This window comes from Diceros bicornis, chromosome 40 (assembly GCF_020826845.1).
Source record: "Diceros bicornis minor isolate mBicDic1 chromosome 40, mDicBic1.mat.cur, whole genome shotgun sequence".
Classification (NCBI taxonomy): Eukaryota; Metazoa; Chordata; class Mammalia; order Perissodactyla; family Rhinocerotidae; genus Diceros; species Diceros bicornis.
The window spans coordinates 15,641,293-15,654,670 of NC_080779.1; the positions used below are offsets into that span (position 1 = coordinate 15,641,293).

Below are 13,378 nucleotides of genomic sequence, written 5' to 3' on the forward strand. Positions count from 1 at the left end.
TAACAAATATAAAGTGGCTGAATCGGACTTTTTTTCTCTCCTCCTCAACTTGGTTTTTGTGTTTGTTTTTTTATTATTATGGTCAAGTTCAAACATACATACAAGTAGAAAGAACAATAACCCCTCTTGTACCTGGCTACAATGGATCAATCATACCGCAAATTACTCTCTCCCCCTTGTTCCCACTGTTTTAAAGCTAATCCCAGACATGTTTCACCTCTCAGTACCGCAGTACATATCTCTAAAGCATTAAAAACTTAATTTCATTAAATTTTAAAATTTAATGAAAATCCCTAAATTTTTGGATTTAAAATTTAATAAATTTTAATAACTAAGATTTAATAAATCCCTAAATATTGAATATCCAGAGTTCAAATTACATATTTTTTTTTTACAGTTGGTTTTTCAAATCAAGATCCAAACAGTCCACGCATTGCTCTTGGTATCTCCCTCACAACCATTTCACGTGACAGGTTCTACATTTTCTTTCCTCCTCGCAATTTATTTGAAGAAACTGGTCACTGGTTTCTGGAATTGTCCCATATTCTAGATTTTGCTGATGGTATCCCCATGAACTATGTTTTAAACCTGAGTCCCTCAAGACTTTAAAGCCCCCAAAACGCTCCTCACAAGGTCCCTTTCTAATAATACTGTGAGGACCTACCATCTGCTAGGCTCTTTATATGTTATTATTACCTCTAACACCTCAGAAGGTATTTATCTTTTTTTGGTAGACATAACCTACGCTCAGAGAGCATGCCCCCAGTGACAAAGCTAAATGAGGGAGCCACTCTTACAAGTCCAGTCAGCCTGGCTCCACAGCCCATGCTTTCCCCATACCAGGTGGTCCCAAGCACTGTATTATGAGATTGTCAATCTCGGTGTATGCAAGTGGATAATAAGCTAATATTAGGAGACAGCTATTCTTGATACAAGCATCACCCATGCCTTCCCAAAAATACCGAAAAGAAATAAGACCAGGCAACTATGGGAGAAGAGGCCAATGCAATAGCTAGTCTTTACTGGAAAGAAGAAACTTTACAGCACATTTTGAGTAAGTTAGTGCAAAGGCTCAGTGGGCTAACTGGTGGGGCACCAGCTTGTAATGGGCTCCACAGCTAGGGCATCGCTGGGTCTCGCCTTTGTGCAGCCAGAACCAGATGACAGCACTGTTGTCCTCTTCACCTGAAAGGAAAAAGGTGGTTGAAGGCCATCCAGCCTAGAAGGGGAGACTTGCAATATTAGTCTCATCCTCAGACACCTCTGAGGCACAAAGTTATGGCTGACATCTTAAGAGATCAGTTCAAGCTCTCCTCCCCACTTTTCAGATAAAGAAACTGAGGCCCTGAGTTTACCTGTGAGTAAACTGACCTCGTATCAGAGTCACTATAGTTCTAACAGTTCCACTGCCTAAATAGAATCCCAAAGCAGCGTCCGTTCTGCTGTATTCCTAGTGCCTCAAATGGTGTCTGGCAAAGAGGAAGTACAATATTTTCTGCAGGAGTACTCCTTCATGCTGCATCGCCAATGAGCCAGTATTAATGATGGTCTATGTCTCTTTACAGTAAGGATGACCTACTCAGACTAACGAGGCTTGAGAGGGCCAGGACCCTTAGAATAACTCATTTACACACATCTCCTCTTTATAGACATGCAAAAGATATGGAGCAGCTTACAGACATGCTGTATAGTAGAATATATTAAACAAATGGATAAGTAAACAGTGGCAAGGTACTTACAGATGCAGCCCACTATCCGCTTGTTGGTGATGGAGGGGACTAAATTAGGGTCCTCCTTGGTGCCTGAAGCTGCCTTTGGGGCCAGTATATTGTACGGGTCCTGATAAAACAAGAATTGAGCCGTTATGCCAAATGACCCCTACCCTCCAGAGGCTAGCGGTACTATTCCCACCAGCCAGGATTCCTGCATCAAATGCTCCCAGAGAGGGGACTGCTCTGATCCCACCCAAGACCACGAGCTCCAGAGAAGACACAGAAAGGAGTTTCTCCTCACCAGTCCCTTGCGTGCAGCCACCAAGACCTCCCTCTCCAGCCCAGTCGCTTGCTCGTCATCAGTGGGAACACCACCTAAAGGAAGACCCGTGAATTACGATGTCGTCTGACATGATCACGACGGAAAACGCACATACATAAATCTTTGCATACAGTTCGTAAGCTCCTAAAGGCTACTCATACACCTTGTCCCCCAAGACAATGATCCCCAAAAGTGGCAGCACGGGGGGGAATCTTTTCTTCCTTCAACCACGGAGGCCAAGTTTTCGACACATTTTTTTCCTAAAAGCAGACCCATCAGAGTCCTAGTGGGGTTCCTCCGATTTGAGGTGGGCGCAGGTCTGACGGCGGCTCAGCCTCCCACATCCCGCTGCAGTTCCTGTCCCCCAAGGTCACCCGGCATCTCCGTTTAGGAGTCTTTCGCAGCAGGGTCAGTTCGGAGGGCGGCAGCAGGGGCAGCCAGGAACAACAGGGAGACGCCGGCGGGGGCTGCGCAGCGGTCACCGGGGCCCCGAGGAGCTGAACGGTCAGCCCCGCTTTGCCGCCCTAGCCCCACCGCGGGAGGGCGACGGCGCCGGTCCCCGGCGTGCCCGGCGGGACGAGTACCTTTAGACGCCATAGAGCGCACCGCGGCGACTCCCTGGGGACCGCGCGCCCTCAGGGCCTGCGCGGCCACCGCTCCAGCTCCGCGAAGTAACCTTGAAGCCATCACGCCCGCTACAAACAACAGCACTTCCGAGAACGGGCTCCAGAGGCGGGCGGGACTTCCGGGGGCGGGATCTTCCCCTCCGTCTCAGCCTTCCGCTTCCGTCCGCCCCGGAGCCCGCCCCGCTCACGTGACTCGCGGGGGACGACGACGGCTGCGCATGCCCAGCTCTGCCTCACTGCCTCCGCTGCCCAGCCCTGGTGGTGTGCGGGCGGGCACGGGGTCTGTTGTAGGCTCTTGCGGCCCAGCTGTTCACTAATGTTGAGATTTGGGGCGACTCGTTTTGCGTCCGTGGGACTCAGTGACCTCGTCCGTAGAATGGGTAACCATACTCGAGTTCCTGTGCGTCTTGCCTGATAGTTGTGCTCGGTAAACCTGGAGGCTGCTGATGAAGTCTTTAAGCCCGCGTCTGTCACGACACCTGCTGGACCCCAAACGATTGAACTTTAGGAGCAGCTTCCTGAAAGCCACTGTGTTGACTTTTACGCTGGTTCGCCTGGCAGTGGGTGAGCCACCGCGAACTTGTTCCATCGCCCAGTCCTGAACAACCTGCGCAGGACCTCCCCGCAGTCCTGGCATCAGTTTCCTGTGACAGTTGTGTTGGGGTGAGGAGGTCATTACAAGCGCTGAGGTCCAGCCCTGAGGCGGAGCCCGGGGAGGGGAGGAGAGTAGGGCCAGATTTAGGACCCCTCCCAGGACCAAGGCCCTTGGTGATGTGGGAGTGAGGGGGTGACTACACCGGGAGGTTAATTAACCAAGGGAGAGGTTAAGGGAGGGGTGTTGATAATGGGAAAAGGAGTCACAGAACGTTCTGGGGCCACAAGACACGGAAGTCTTGCATTTGATGACCACCATCTTGGAGATGCACGTTCTAGCATATTAAAGGTTCTGATTAGGCCTGAAACAGAGTATCCTGTTTAATTTACCTGTGGTTTAAGCCAGAGTTTTACCATCTTAATTGACCACTCTTTGCCAAGAAACACCTACTAACCCAACTCTCAGCGGACCAGTGAGAAATGTCAGTTCTGGTGTGTCACAAGTCCCTGCCGCCTGACCATAAGATGGTTCATTCCAGACTATGAAATGGAAATAGAGTTTAAGCTTGTTTCTCACTCTCATAGTAGGCTCGCCTAATCCTAGGACATTTTTGCTGGTCCTTGTTCAGCTCACAAAATCCCTGGGATTATTTACACTATGCGAGTGAGCTCGACTGTCAGGACCAGGCTCCAGGCACCCCCCACCCCCACCATCCCTTGCTCTCTCCAGCTCCCACCACCCTCCGCTCACACCCCTGCCCCCTAATGTCTCCTTGGGAAATAGTTTGGCTTGGAGAGCAGTCTCCCACTCCTGCTCCATCATTGTCTTTGCCAAAGCAAACTTATTGAGCATTATTTTTTTACTTTTATAGGATAATTTTTAGTAGTCAAAAATGCACATTATACTAAGTCAAACAACATGTATGTGTAAGGAAAAAGTTACTTGTTAACAGTTTTGTGCTTACCCTTTTCTTCTCTCTATGCCAGGGTTTCTCAACTTCAGCACTGTTGACATTTTGGACTGGATAATTCTTTGCAGGGCATGGGGGTGGGGGACTGTCCTATATGCATTGTAGGACATTCAGCAGCCATGCCAGTAGCACTCCCCAGTGGGGACAACCAAAAGTGTCTTCACCCGTTGCCCTGTGTTCCCTAGAGGGCACAATTGCCCTCGACTGAGAATCACTGCTGAATGCTCATATAGACATAGTCAAACAATTGCACACATTTGGGATGTTTCTTAAAAGTGTACAGATATATAAATGAATATAAGACACAAAAATATATAACTACTATGCAAATTATTAGTAAGTAGATTGTTTCACTTAAAAAAATATTTTGTGGACATCATAAATCAATACATACAGATATAACTCATTTTATGTAATTGCTGCATAATATTCCCCACTATGAATGTACTGTAATCTCCCAGACCATTTCCCCCTTGATGAATAATCTGATGGTTTCTAGGTTTTTGCCTCTCAAACAATGCTGCAGTGCATGTCTGTGTACATATAGCCTTATATTCTGGAGCCTTCGTTTCTGGGCAATAAGGTCAAAGGGTGTGTACATTACACATTATCATAAATTCTGCCAGGTTGTTTTCCCAAAAGTTGGAAGCAATTCATGCTCCCGCCAGCAGGGTGTGTAAGTGCCAGTCCCTACCGCCATGGCCTGCGAGTTGCGGGCCTTGTGCAAAGTTCACCCAGGGATGAGTAAAAAATCAGATGCTCTTGGTGTCTGCATTTTCAGTTCCCTGACTTCTAAGGCAGCTGACATCTTGTCATATGTTTATTGATCATTTACATTTCCTCTACTGTGAACTGCCGGGCTCAGCCACTCGGGTAAGCTCCTTAACTTCCTTTTGCCTCAGTTTCATTTTCTTTAAAATGGGCATAGCACCTACCTCTGGTGCTGTTGTGAGGACTGAAGGCGTTAACACTTGTAAAGCGCTCAGAACTGTGCCTACCACATTGTAAGCGCTCAGTTAATGCTGGCTTAAAAACTTCTATTCAGTATATTCATAGTTGCTTGTGTTTACCTAGAGGAACTCTGGGAGGATGCACAGGAAGCTAACACAAGTAGCTACCTCTGTATGCGTTGGGGAGGGGAGGCAGAAGAAGTGGGGGGACAATGGGTCGGACGGACACTGGGCCGCTGAGGGCAGGGGTGGGGGTGAGACCTCTTATACTATTTTGGGGTTTTGTTTTAACTATGTGAATGTATTACGTATTCAGAAATGAAATAAACATTTCTTGGTTATTCATATTCTTGTTTGGGGAGATTATCTTATTGACTTACAGACTCTTAGAATGTTAGGAAGATTATATCCAGTCCTTTCTATGGGCCTAGGCTGGTCACTATTCAGGAGTGAGTAAAATGTGGGTTCTGCCTTGAATCTATCTTAAAGTAGAAAGGGCAGGAGGTTGTTCTTGGTTTGGGCAGAGTTCACACAAGCTTAAAGTAATGGGGTCAAAAATGGGGCCTAATCTGCAATTCTGTTGCCCGAAGGAGCAGCTCCAACATCAGAGGCCCTGACCACTCACAAAGGTACAAGTTAGGCCAGTTTTTAATTAAAATGGGCTTGGGGGAGATGGTGCTCTATGCAGGCCTGCCCAGATCCCATATCAGCCAGGGACAGCCCAGACCCCGAGGGCCCTCTAAGGAGACCTGAGGAAGATGTGACAAAGTGGCTGAACCTCCAGCAGGCTGCTGAGAGCTGGGACCCTTCCAGCAGAAAAGCCAGGTCAGAACCAACTGAGATGCCACAAATCCAAAATGGGTCACTTGGACCTTTAGTCAGCAGGAGGGCCTGGCTGCAGCTGGGGCTGAGAGAGATCAGAGGAGGCTTCTTAGTTAAAGGTTTTGTGTGTGTGTGTGTGTGTGTGTGGTTTTTTAAGAAACAAAAGGAGTCTAGTGAACTGGTGGGGCAGCACAGGGCACCTCACACAGGAGAAAACATGAATTTGCCACCCTTCCCCTCCCAGGACCCTTCTCTCACCGGTTGACCCCCCTTCCCAATCCAAAAGAACCCCATTTAGGGCTGGCCCAGTGGCGCAAGCAGTTAAGTGCGCGCGCTCCACTGCAGCGGCCCAGGATTCGCAGGTTCGGATCCCACGCATGCACCAATGCACAACTTGTCAAGCCATGCTGTGGCGGCGTCCCATATAAAGTAGAGGAAGATGGGCACGGATGATAGCTCAGCGCCAATCTTCCTCAGCAAAAAAAAAAACCGATTAGCATCGGGTGTTAGGTCAGGGCTGATCTTCCACACACACACACACACACACACACACACGAGCTCCATTTATTATTCCAGAGAGGAACTTGAGCTCCACCTGGGAAATCCTAATATTCCTCTCTTCCTCCACATTCACCTCTTCCTTCCCCTCCTCAACCAGCCTCCACCCCCTCCTGCTGGGCCAGCCCCTGTTCTTCCTAAGTCTGTTAGGGCCCCACTGAACCACATGGAAGAGTTTAGTAAAGAACTGCTTGCAGAGGGATGTGCAGGGTTGACGGAGCCCCAAGGGATGGTGAGGACCAGAGACGGCCACGGTGGGACGCTCTGACCACTCTGGGCCTGGCGGTATTGGCACCTGGTGAGAGCTGTAGCAGCAGAGCCTTGGCAGAGAGGGCGGGGTGGAGGTGCCGGACAAACGCAGACATCTCTCTCCTCCCACCCTTTTTGTCCTGCCAGTGAACCTAACTGGAAACCAGAGGGTGAGAGAGTCCCTTGATGGGAGCCATGGAGGACAGCCCCTCAGGCACAGAAAGTGGAGAGAAGGCTGCAGGGTGGGTCTGGAGGGACAGACAGGGAGCGACCAGCATGGTCTCTACCTGGGACAATCCCCTGCTCAGATGGTGCAACCACACTGTCACGGGCATTCTCAGTTCCTTGCTCTCTTGCCCATTGGTACCCAATACTAAATTGGCCCAGCCATTTATCTTCTGGGCTCCTGCTTCCAAGGTGGCTAGCGCTGCTGGAGAAAACCATACACCATGACAGGCCTGTGACTGTCACCCTTGGCCGAGCCATTGATGTTGGGAGCTTGGCGGCTCTTTCACTCGCTATTCTTAAGCCCCAGCTCTGCCCCTCTTGTACTTCACTCAGCCTCCCTTCCCTCCTCTTCCTCTTTCACCCTCCTCTTCCTCTTCCTTCATCTCTCCCTCTGGTCTTGGAGGAACTGGGTTTCTCCTCCCCAAGCCTCCCCCTTCACCTGCTGGGCTCTTCACCCTCTCCCTGCATCAGGCGCCTTCCCTTGGCCTTCAAGGATGCCGAGACACAAGTCTTTCCTCAGTACAGCGCCTCTCTGTCATGATCTGTCTTCTCCTTCCCTTCACTTCCAGACTTCTTGGAAGAGCTGTTCCCTCTCTCTGTCTACATCTTCACCAACCACTGACTGGTGGTCTCACCCAGCCTGACTTCTGACCCCACTGTGCCCTGAAATTCTGTCGCTAAGATCACGCCTGGATATTTGTCACCCCAGACTCTGTTTACAACCTCGTTCTCTTAGACACCTTCGCGTTGTTGACCATCGCTTCCTCGCTTTCCCCCAAACTGAGGTTCCTCGCCCCTGCCTTTCGGCCTCTCTTCTTGGCTCTCCTTCCTCTACTGGAGGTTGGTCCCCAGCTGCCATTTCTGTCATTCACAGCCCACCAGAGCCCTCTTTCCACTCCCAGCCCGCTCTCCCCAGCTAAGCTGCCTCCCCCCATCTCCACCTCATGGTTCTTTAGGGACTGCAAAGTCACGTTATCCAAACTCACCTTCTTTCCCCTCCAAGTCGCCTCCACTCCTTCCTCCCCTATCCATCTCTTCCTGCCTGCAAACCTTCAGTGACTCCCGCTCTCCCAGAGAAGGACGACCAAATACCCTGGCAAGTCTTTAAATCCTGCCCCCACTGCTCTTGCCCTTGGCCTTCTGGCCACAACACATTCTTTGCTGTTTCCCCAAAGGCCTCTCTGTTTTTTCCCTGTGGGGATTTCAGGACCAATCCTGACACTTGCCTCCTGGGGTGCGGAGTGAATTGTTCCCCGCTCTTCTTCTCTCATAGCACTTGGCACAAATCTAAGGAGCTGGGTTTGGATCTAGTGTCCTCTTTTTCACCAGCTCTGTGACCTTGGCCAAGCAGCTTTACCTCTCTGAACTCTGTCAAATGGTGATAGAAATGCCCACCTCAGTCCAGAAAGAACCTTACATATTTATGGTCAATTGATTTTCAACAAGGGCACCAAGACATTCAGAGAAGGAAAGAAGAGTCTTTTCAACAAATGGTGTTGGGGAAACTGCACATCCACAGGCAAAAGAATGTGGACCTTTCCACGTCATATACAAAAAGTAACTCACAATGGATCAAAGACCTAAATCAGAGCTAAAACTATAGGATTCTTAGAAGAAAGCATAGGTGTAAATCTTAGTGACCTTGGGTTAAGCAATGGTTTCTTAGATATGACACCTAAGGCACAAGCAATAAAAGAGAAAATAAACTGGACTTCATCAAAATTAAAAACTTTTGGGCTTCAAGGACAGTATCAATAAAGTGAATAGTGAAAATATTTGTAAGTCATATATTTGATAATGGTCTAGTACCCTGAATTTATAAAAAACTCTTACAACTCAATAGAAAGACAAAAAACCCCATTAACAAGTGGGCCAAGGATTTAAATAGACATTTCTCCAAAGAAGATACACAAATGGCCAATAAGCACAGGGAAATATGGTTAACATCATTAGTCACCGGAGAAATGCAAGTCAAAACCGCAATGAGCTATCACTTTATACCACATGAAGTGGAAGCTATAAATGAATAACCGAAAGTGTCACTCCAGGCTGGCCATTGGGAGAATAAGCAGCTACTCACATGGGATGACTTGAGAGGGCACAAGGCCAACTTGCCTAAAGCCCCTCTCTCCCGAGTCAGCCCCATCACTAGGGGCACTATTCAAAGGACTCTTGGAAACACAGCTTCTTAACTGGGCTAAGAGATCAAGTCAGTAGGAGTGGGCACACGCAGCACGTGGTCCCACGGAGCAGGGCCTGAGGGAACAGAGATCCTGGAAAGGATGTGGAGGAGGAGGAGGAGGAGCAGGCAGTTGAGGCGGAGGGTGGAATAGTGGGCAGGTCCTCAGCTGTGCATGGCCAGGCCATGCAAGGGCCCTTATTGGGGTCTCTGAGCAACCTTTGTTGGCCAAACCTCCTTTTCTGCTCCTTCCAGACTCTTCTGGGAGGAACATGGAGGGCCTCAAAGACACGGAGCCTAAACAGACAAAGAAGTGAGGACAACAGGCCCCTAAAATGAAGGCAAAACCCTGAGATATGTGGGGTTAAAAAAAGATAGGCCAGAGCCGGCCCTGATGGCCTAGTGGTTCAAGTTGAGCGCTCTCACCGCTTTGGTGGCCCAGGTTCATTTCCCGGTCGTGGAACCACACCACCTGTCTGTCAATGGCCATGCCGTTGCACCGGTTCATAAAGAAGGACTAGAAGGACTTACAACTGGAGATGCAACCATGCAATGGGGCTTTGGGGAGGGGGAAAAAAAAAAGAGTAAGACTGGCAACAGATGTTAGCTCAGGGCGACTCTTTCCCTGAACAACAACAACAAAAAGATAGGCCAGTAACAAGAGCCCTGGAACCCAGTGTACGGCCCTGGGCCTGGCAGGTGGCCTCCAAGCCTCGGTTTCTTCATTGGAAAAATGAAAGTAGTAATGGTGCCTCCAGCCTGCTGTGAAGATAAAATGAGGTAATGTTGATGGAAGCAATTTGTACACTGAAAAAGGATTATTCTTGTGTAGGTTATTATTTTCAATTTTGCCTGGGGACAGCTCTGTTTCTTTATATTAAACTTTCAAATGCTCATTAAAAGGGATCTACCTATGTATGTTTAAAACATTTAAAATAGCAGTTCTCCAAAGAACAGTAAGGAGTTCGGATGGGATCCTTTCAACCTCTCCAATATTCCTTTTGACAACTGGAAGTCAGATGAATTAATGGATCCAAACTCTAGGAGGAGTTACCAAAGGAAGGAAAGGTCAAGCAGCAATGTTGCTGGGAAGGCCTCCCAACACACCAGGGCCACTGCCTTCCACCCATCACTACCTGGCCCCAGGAGAAGGGCTGGCTCAGGGGACCGGCTTTGCCAGAGGCACAGGGTTGCATTGGCCAGCTCAGCTCGGCTGTACCACCTTCCTGCCTGGAGAACCATGCAGGAGGATCATTAATTAGTTATTCATGATGCCTAATTAAAAATCAGTTCCCCAGGAAAGACTGAAAGCCATTCCTCTGAGAACAGGAACGAGGCAGGGCTGCCCACTCTCACCACTCCTGTTCAACATAGTACTGGAGGTTTTGGCCAGAGCAATTAGGCAAGAAAAAGGAATAAAAGGAATCCAAATAGGTAACGAAGAAGTGAAACTCTCACTATTTGCAGACGACATGATTGTATATATAGAAAACCCTAAAGAATCTGTTGGAAAACTATTAGAAACAATCAACAACTACAGCAAAGTTTCAGGGTACAAAATCAATCTACAAAAATCAGTTGCATTTCTGTATGCTAATAATGAACTAACAGAAAGAGAGCTCAAAAAGATAATACCATTTACAATTGCATCAAAAAGAATAAAATACCTAGGAATAAATCTTACCAAGGAGGTGAAGGACCTATACAATGAGAACTACAAGACATTATTGAAAGAAATCCATGATGACATAAAGAAATGGAAAGATATCCCATGCAAGTGGATGGGAAGAATAAACATAGTTAAAATGTCTATGTTACCTAAAGCAATCTACAGATTCAATGCAATCCCAATCAGAATCCCAATGACATTCTTCACAGAAATAGAAAAAAGAATACTAAAATTTATATGGGGCAACAAAAGACCCCGAATAGCTAAAGAAATCCTAAGAAAAAAGAACAAAGCAGGAGGCATCACAATCCCTGACTTCAAAACATACTACAAAGCAATAGTAATCAAAACAGCATGGTACTGGTACAAAAACAGACACACAGATCAATGGGACAGAATTGAAAGCCCAGAAATAAAACCACACATATATGGACAGCTAATTTTCGACAAAGGTGCTAAGAACATGCAATGGAGAAAGAAAAGTCTCTTCAATAAATGGTGTTGGGAAAACTGGACAGCCACATGCAAAAGAATGAAAGTGGACCATGTGCTATCGCCATTCACAAAAATTAACTCAAAATGGATCAAAGACCTGAAGGTGAGACCTGAAACTATAAAACTCATAGAAGAAAATATAGGCAACACACTATTTGACATTGGTTTTAAAGGAATCTTTTCGGATGACATGCCTTCCCAGACTAGGGAAACTAAAGAAAAAATAAACAAGTGGGACTTTATCAGATTAAAGAGCTTTTATAGGACTAATGAAACCAGAATCAAGATGAGCAGACAACCAACCAGCTGGGAGAGAATATTTGCAAAACATACATCTGACAAGGGGTTGATCTCCATAATATATAAAGAACTCACACAACTGAACAACAAAAAAACAAACAACCCGATCAAAAAATGGGCAGAGGAAATGAAGAGACACTTCTCCAATGAAGATATACAGATGGCCAATAGGCACATGAAAAGATGCTCAACATCACTAGTTATCAGGGAAATGCAAATCAAAACAACACTAAGATACCACCTCACGCCCGTTAGAATGGCTATAATCACCAAGACAAAAAACAACAAATGTTGGAGAGGTTGTGGAGAAACAGGAACCCTCACACACAGCTGGTGGGAATGCAAATTGGTGCAGCCTCTATGGAAAACGGTATGGAGATTCCTCAAAGAATTAAAAATAGAGATGCCCTATGATCCAGCCATCCCACTACTGGGAATCTATCCAACGAACCTGAAATCAGCAATCCAAAGAGGTTTATGCACCCCTATGTTCATTGCAGCATTATTCACCATAGCCAAGAAGTGGAAGCAACCTAAGTGTCCCTCGACTGCCGATTGGATTAGGAAAATATGGTATATATATACAATGGAATACTACTCAGCCATAAAAAAAGACAAAATTGTCCCATTTGCAACAACATGGATGGGCCTAGAGCGTATTATGTTAAATGAAATAAGCCAGAAAGAGAAAGACAAACACTGTATGATCTCACTCATATGTGGAATATAAACCAACATATGGACAGAGAAAACTGGACTGTGGTTACCAGGGGCAGTGGGGGTGGGGGGGTGGGCACAAGGGGTGAAGGGAGTCATATATGGGGTGATGGACAAACAAAAATGTACAACCCAAAATTTCACAAACAAAAATGTACAACCCAAAAATTTCACAATGTTAGAAACCATTAAAACATCAATAAAAAAAAAAAAAAAAATCAGTTCCCCAGAAGAGTAGGAGGTGGTTTTAACTGATGACAGGGCTGGCTGCGGGTAAACGGTAAAGAGAAATAGTGTGTGTAAATGGCCTAGCCCAGGGCCAGGCACAGGGTAGGGACTTAACCAGTATTTGCAGAGTGTGAATCTGAGGGCCTCCATCCCACAGCGGACGCACGAACACACACACACACACACACGCACGTACACTCAGATACACGCCCATGGCAGATCTGTTCTCAAAGCAGAACGTTGGGAATAACAATCGTGGATGGAGGTTATGAGCGGAGTGCTCTCAGCACGCGACGCCTGCAGTGTCTCAACTCTGGAAAGATCCTAAGCGGTGGGACAGCGGCAGAGTGGCCAGGGTCCGTTCTGGGTTCAAATCGTGGCGCGACCCCGTTCTGTCTGTGTGCCCTAGGCAAGTGGCCCTTTCCCTCTGGGCCTCAGCGTCCCCATCTGTAAAACGGAAGTCATCGTCCCCAGGTGAGCACTCAGTGACGTGCCAGCGTACAGCGGTGTGACGCGCGGGCACAGACCGAGGGCTGGAGAGGAGAGCTGTGGGTCAGAGCGGCCCCGGGGCCTGGCCCGCAGGGAGCGCCCCCGCCCGGGCTCGCGCGCACGTGGCACGTGGGTGCGCACGTGGCGGGGCCGCGCGCACGGGGCGGCCTGGGCCGGCTGGGGGCTGCAGGTCCGCGCGAGTCCCGCTGCTGCGAGCCCCGAACTGGGCGGCTGTTGCCTGGCGAGGTGCAACGTTGGGACGCGAGGAG

General features: G+C 48.0%; 2 protein-coding genes across 2 annotated transcripts in view; one reads left to right on the forward strand and one right to left on the reverse strand.

Moving 5' to 3' along the window:
* Positions 1-993: 993 nt before the first annotated feature.
* On the reverse strand, positions 994-2,749 carry LOC131399894 (cytochrome c oxidase subunit 5B, mitochondrial). Its single transcript, XM_058534511.1, has 4 exons — positions 2,619-2,749; positions 2,014-2,087; positions 1,740-1,839; positions 994-1,185 (listed from the first exon to the last, which is right to left on the reverse strand). The coding sequence occupies exons 1-4, from the start codon at positions 2,719-2,721 to the stop codon at positions 1,073-1,075; spliced, it is 390 nt and encodes a 129-aa protein (XP_058390494.1). The 5' UTR covers positions 2,722-2,749; the 3' UTR covers positions 994-1,072.
* A 10,066-nt stretch (positions 2,750-12,815) lies between these two features.
* Positions 12,816-13,378, forward strand: part of FAM178B (family with sequence similarity 178 member B) — a 107,981-nt gene continuing 107,418 nt past the window's right edge. The window contains exon 1 of the mRNA XM_058534517.1: positions 12,816-13,094. The gene's annotated coding sequence lies outside the window, so the exon portion shown is untranslated. The remainder of the gene's footprint in view (positions 13,095-13,378) is intronic.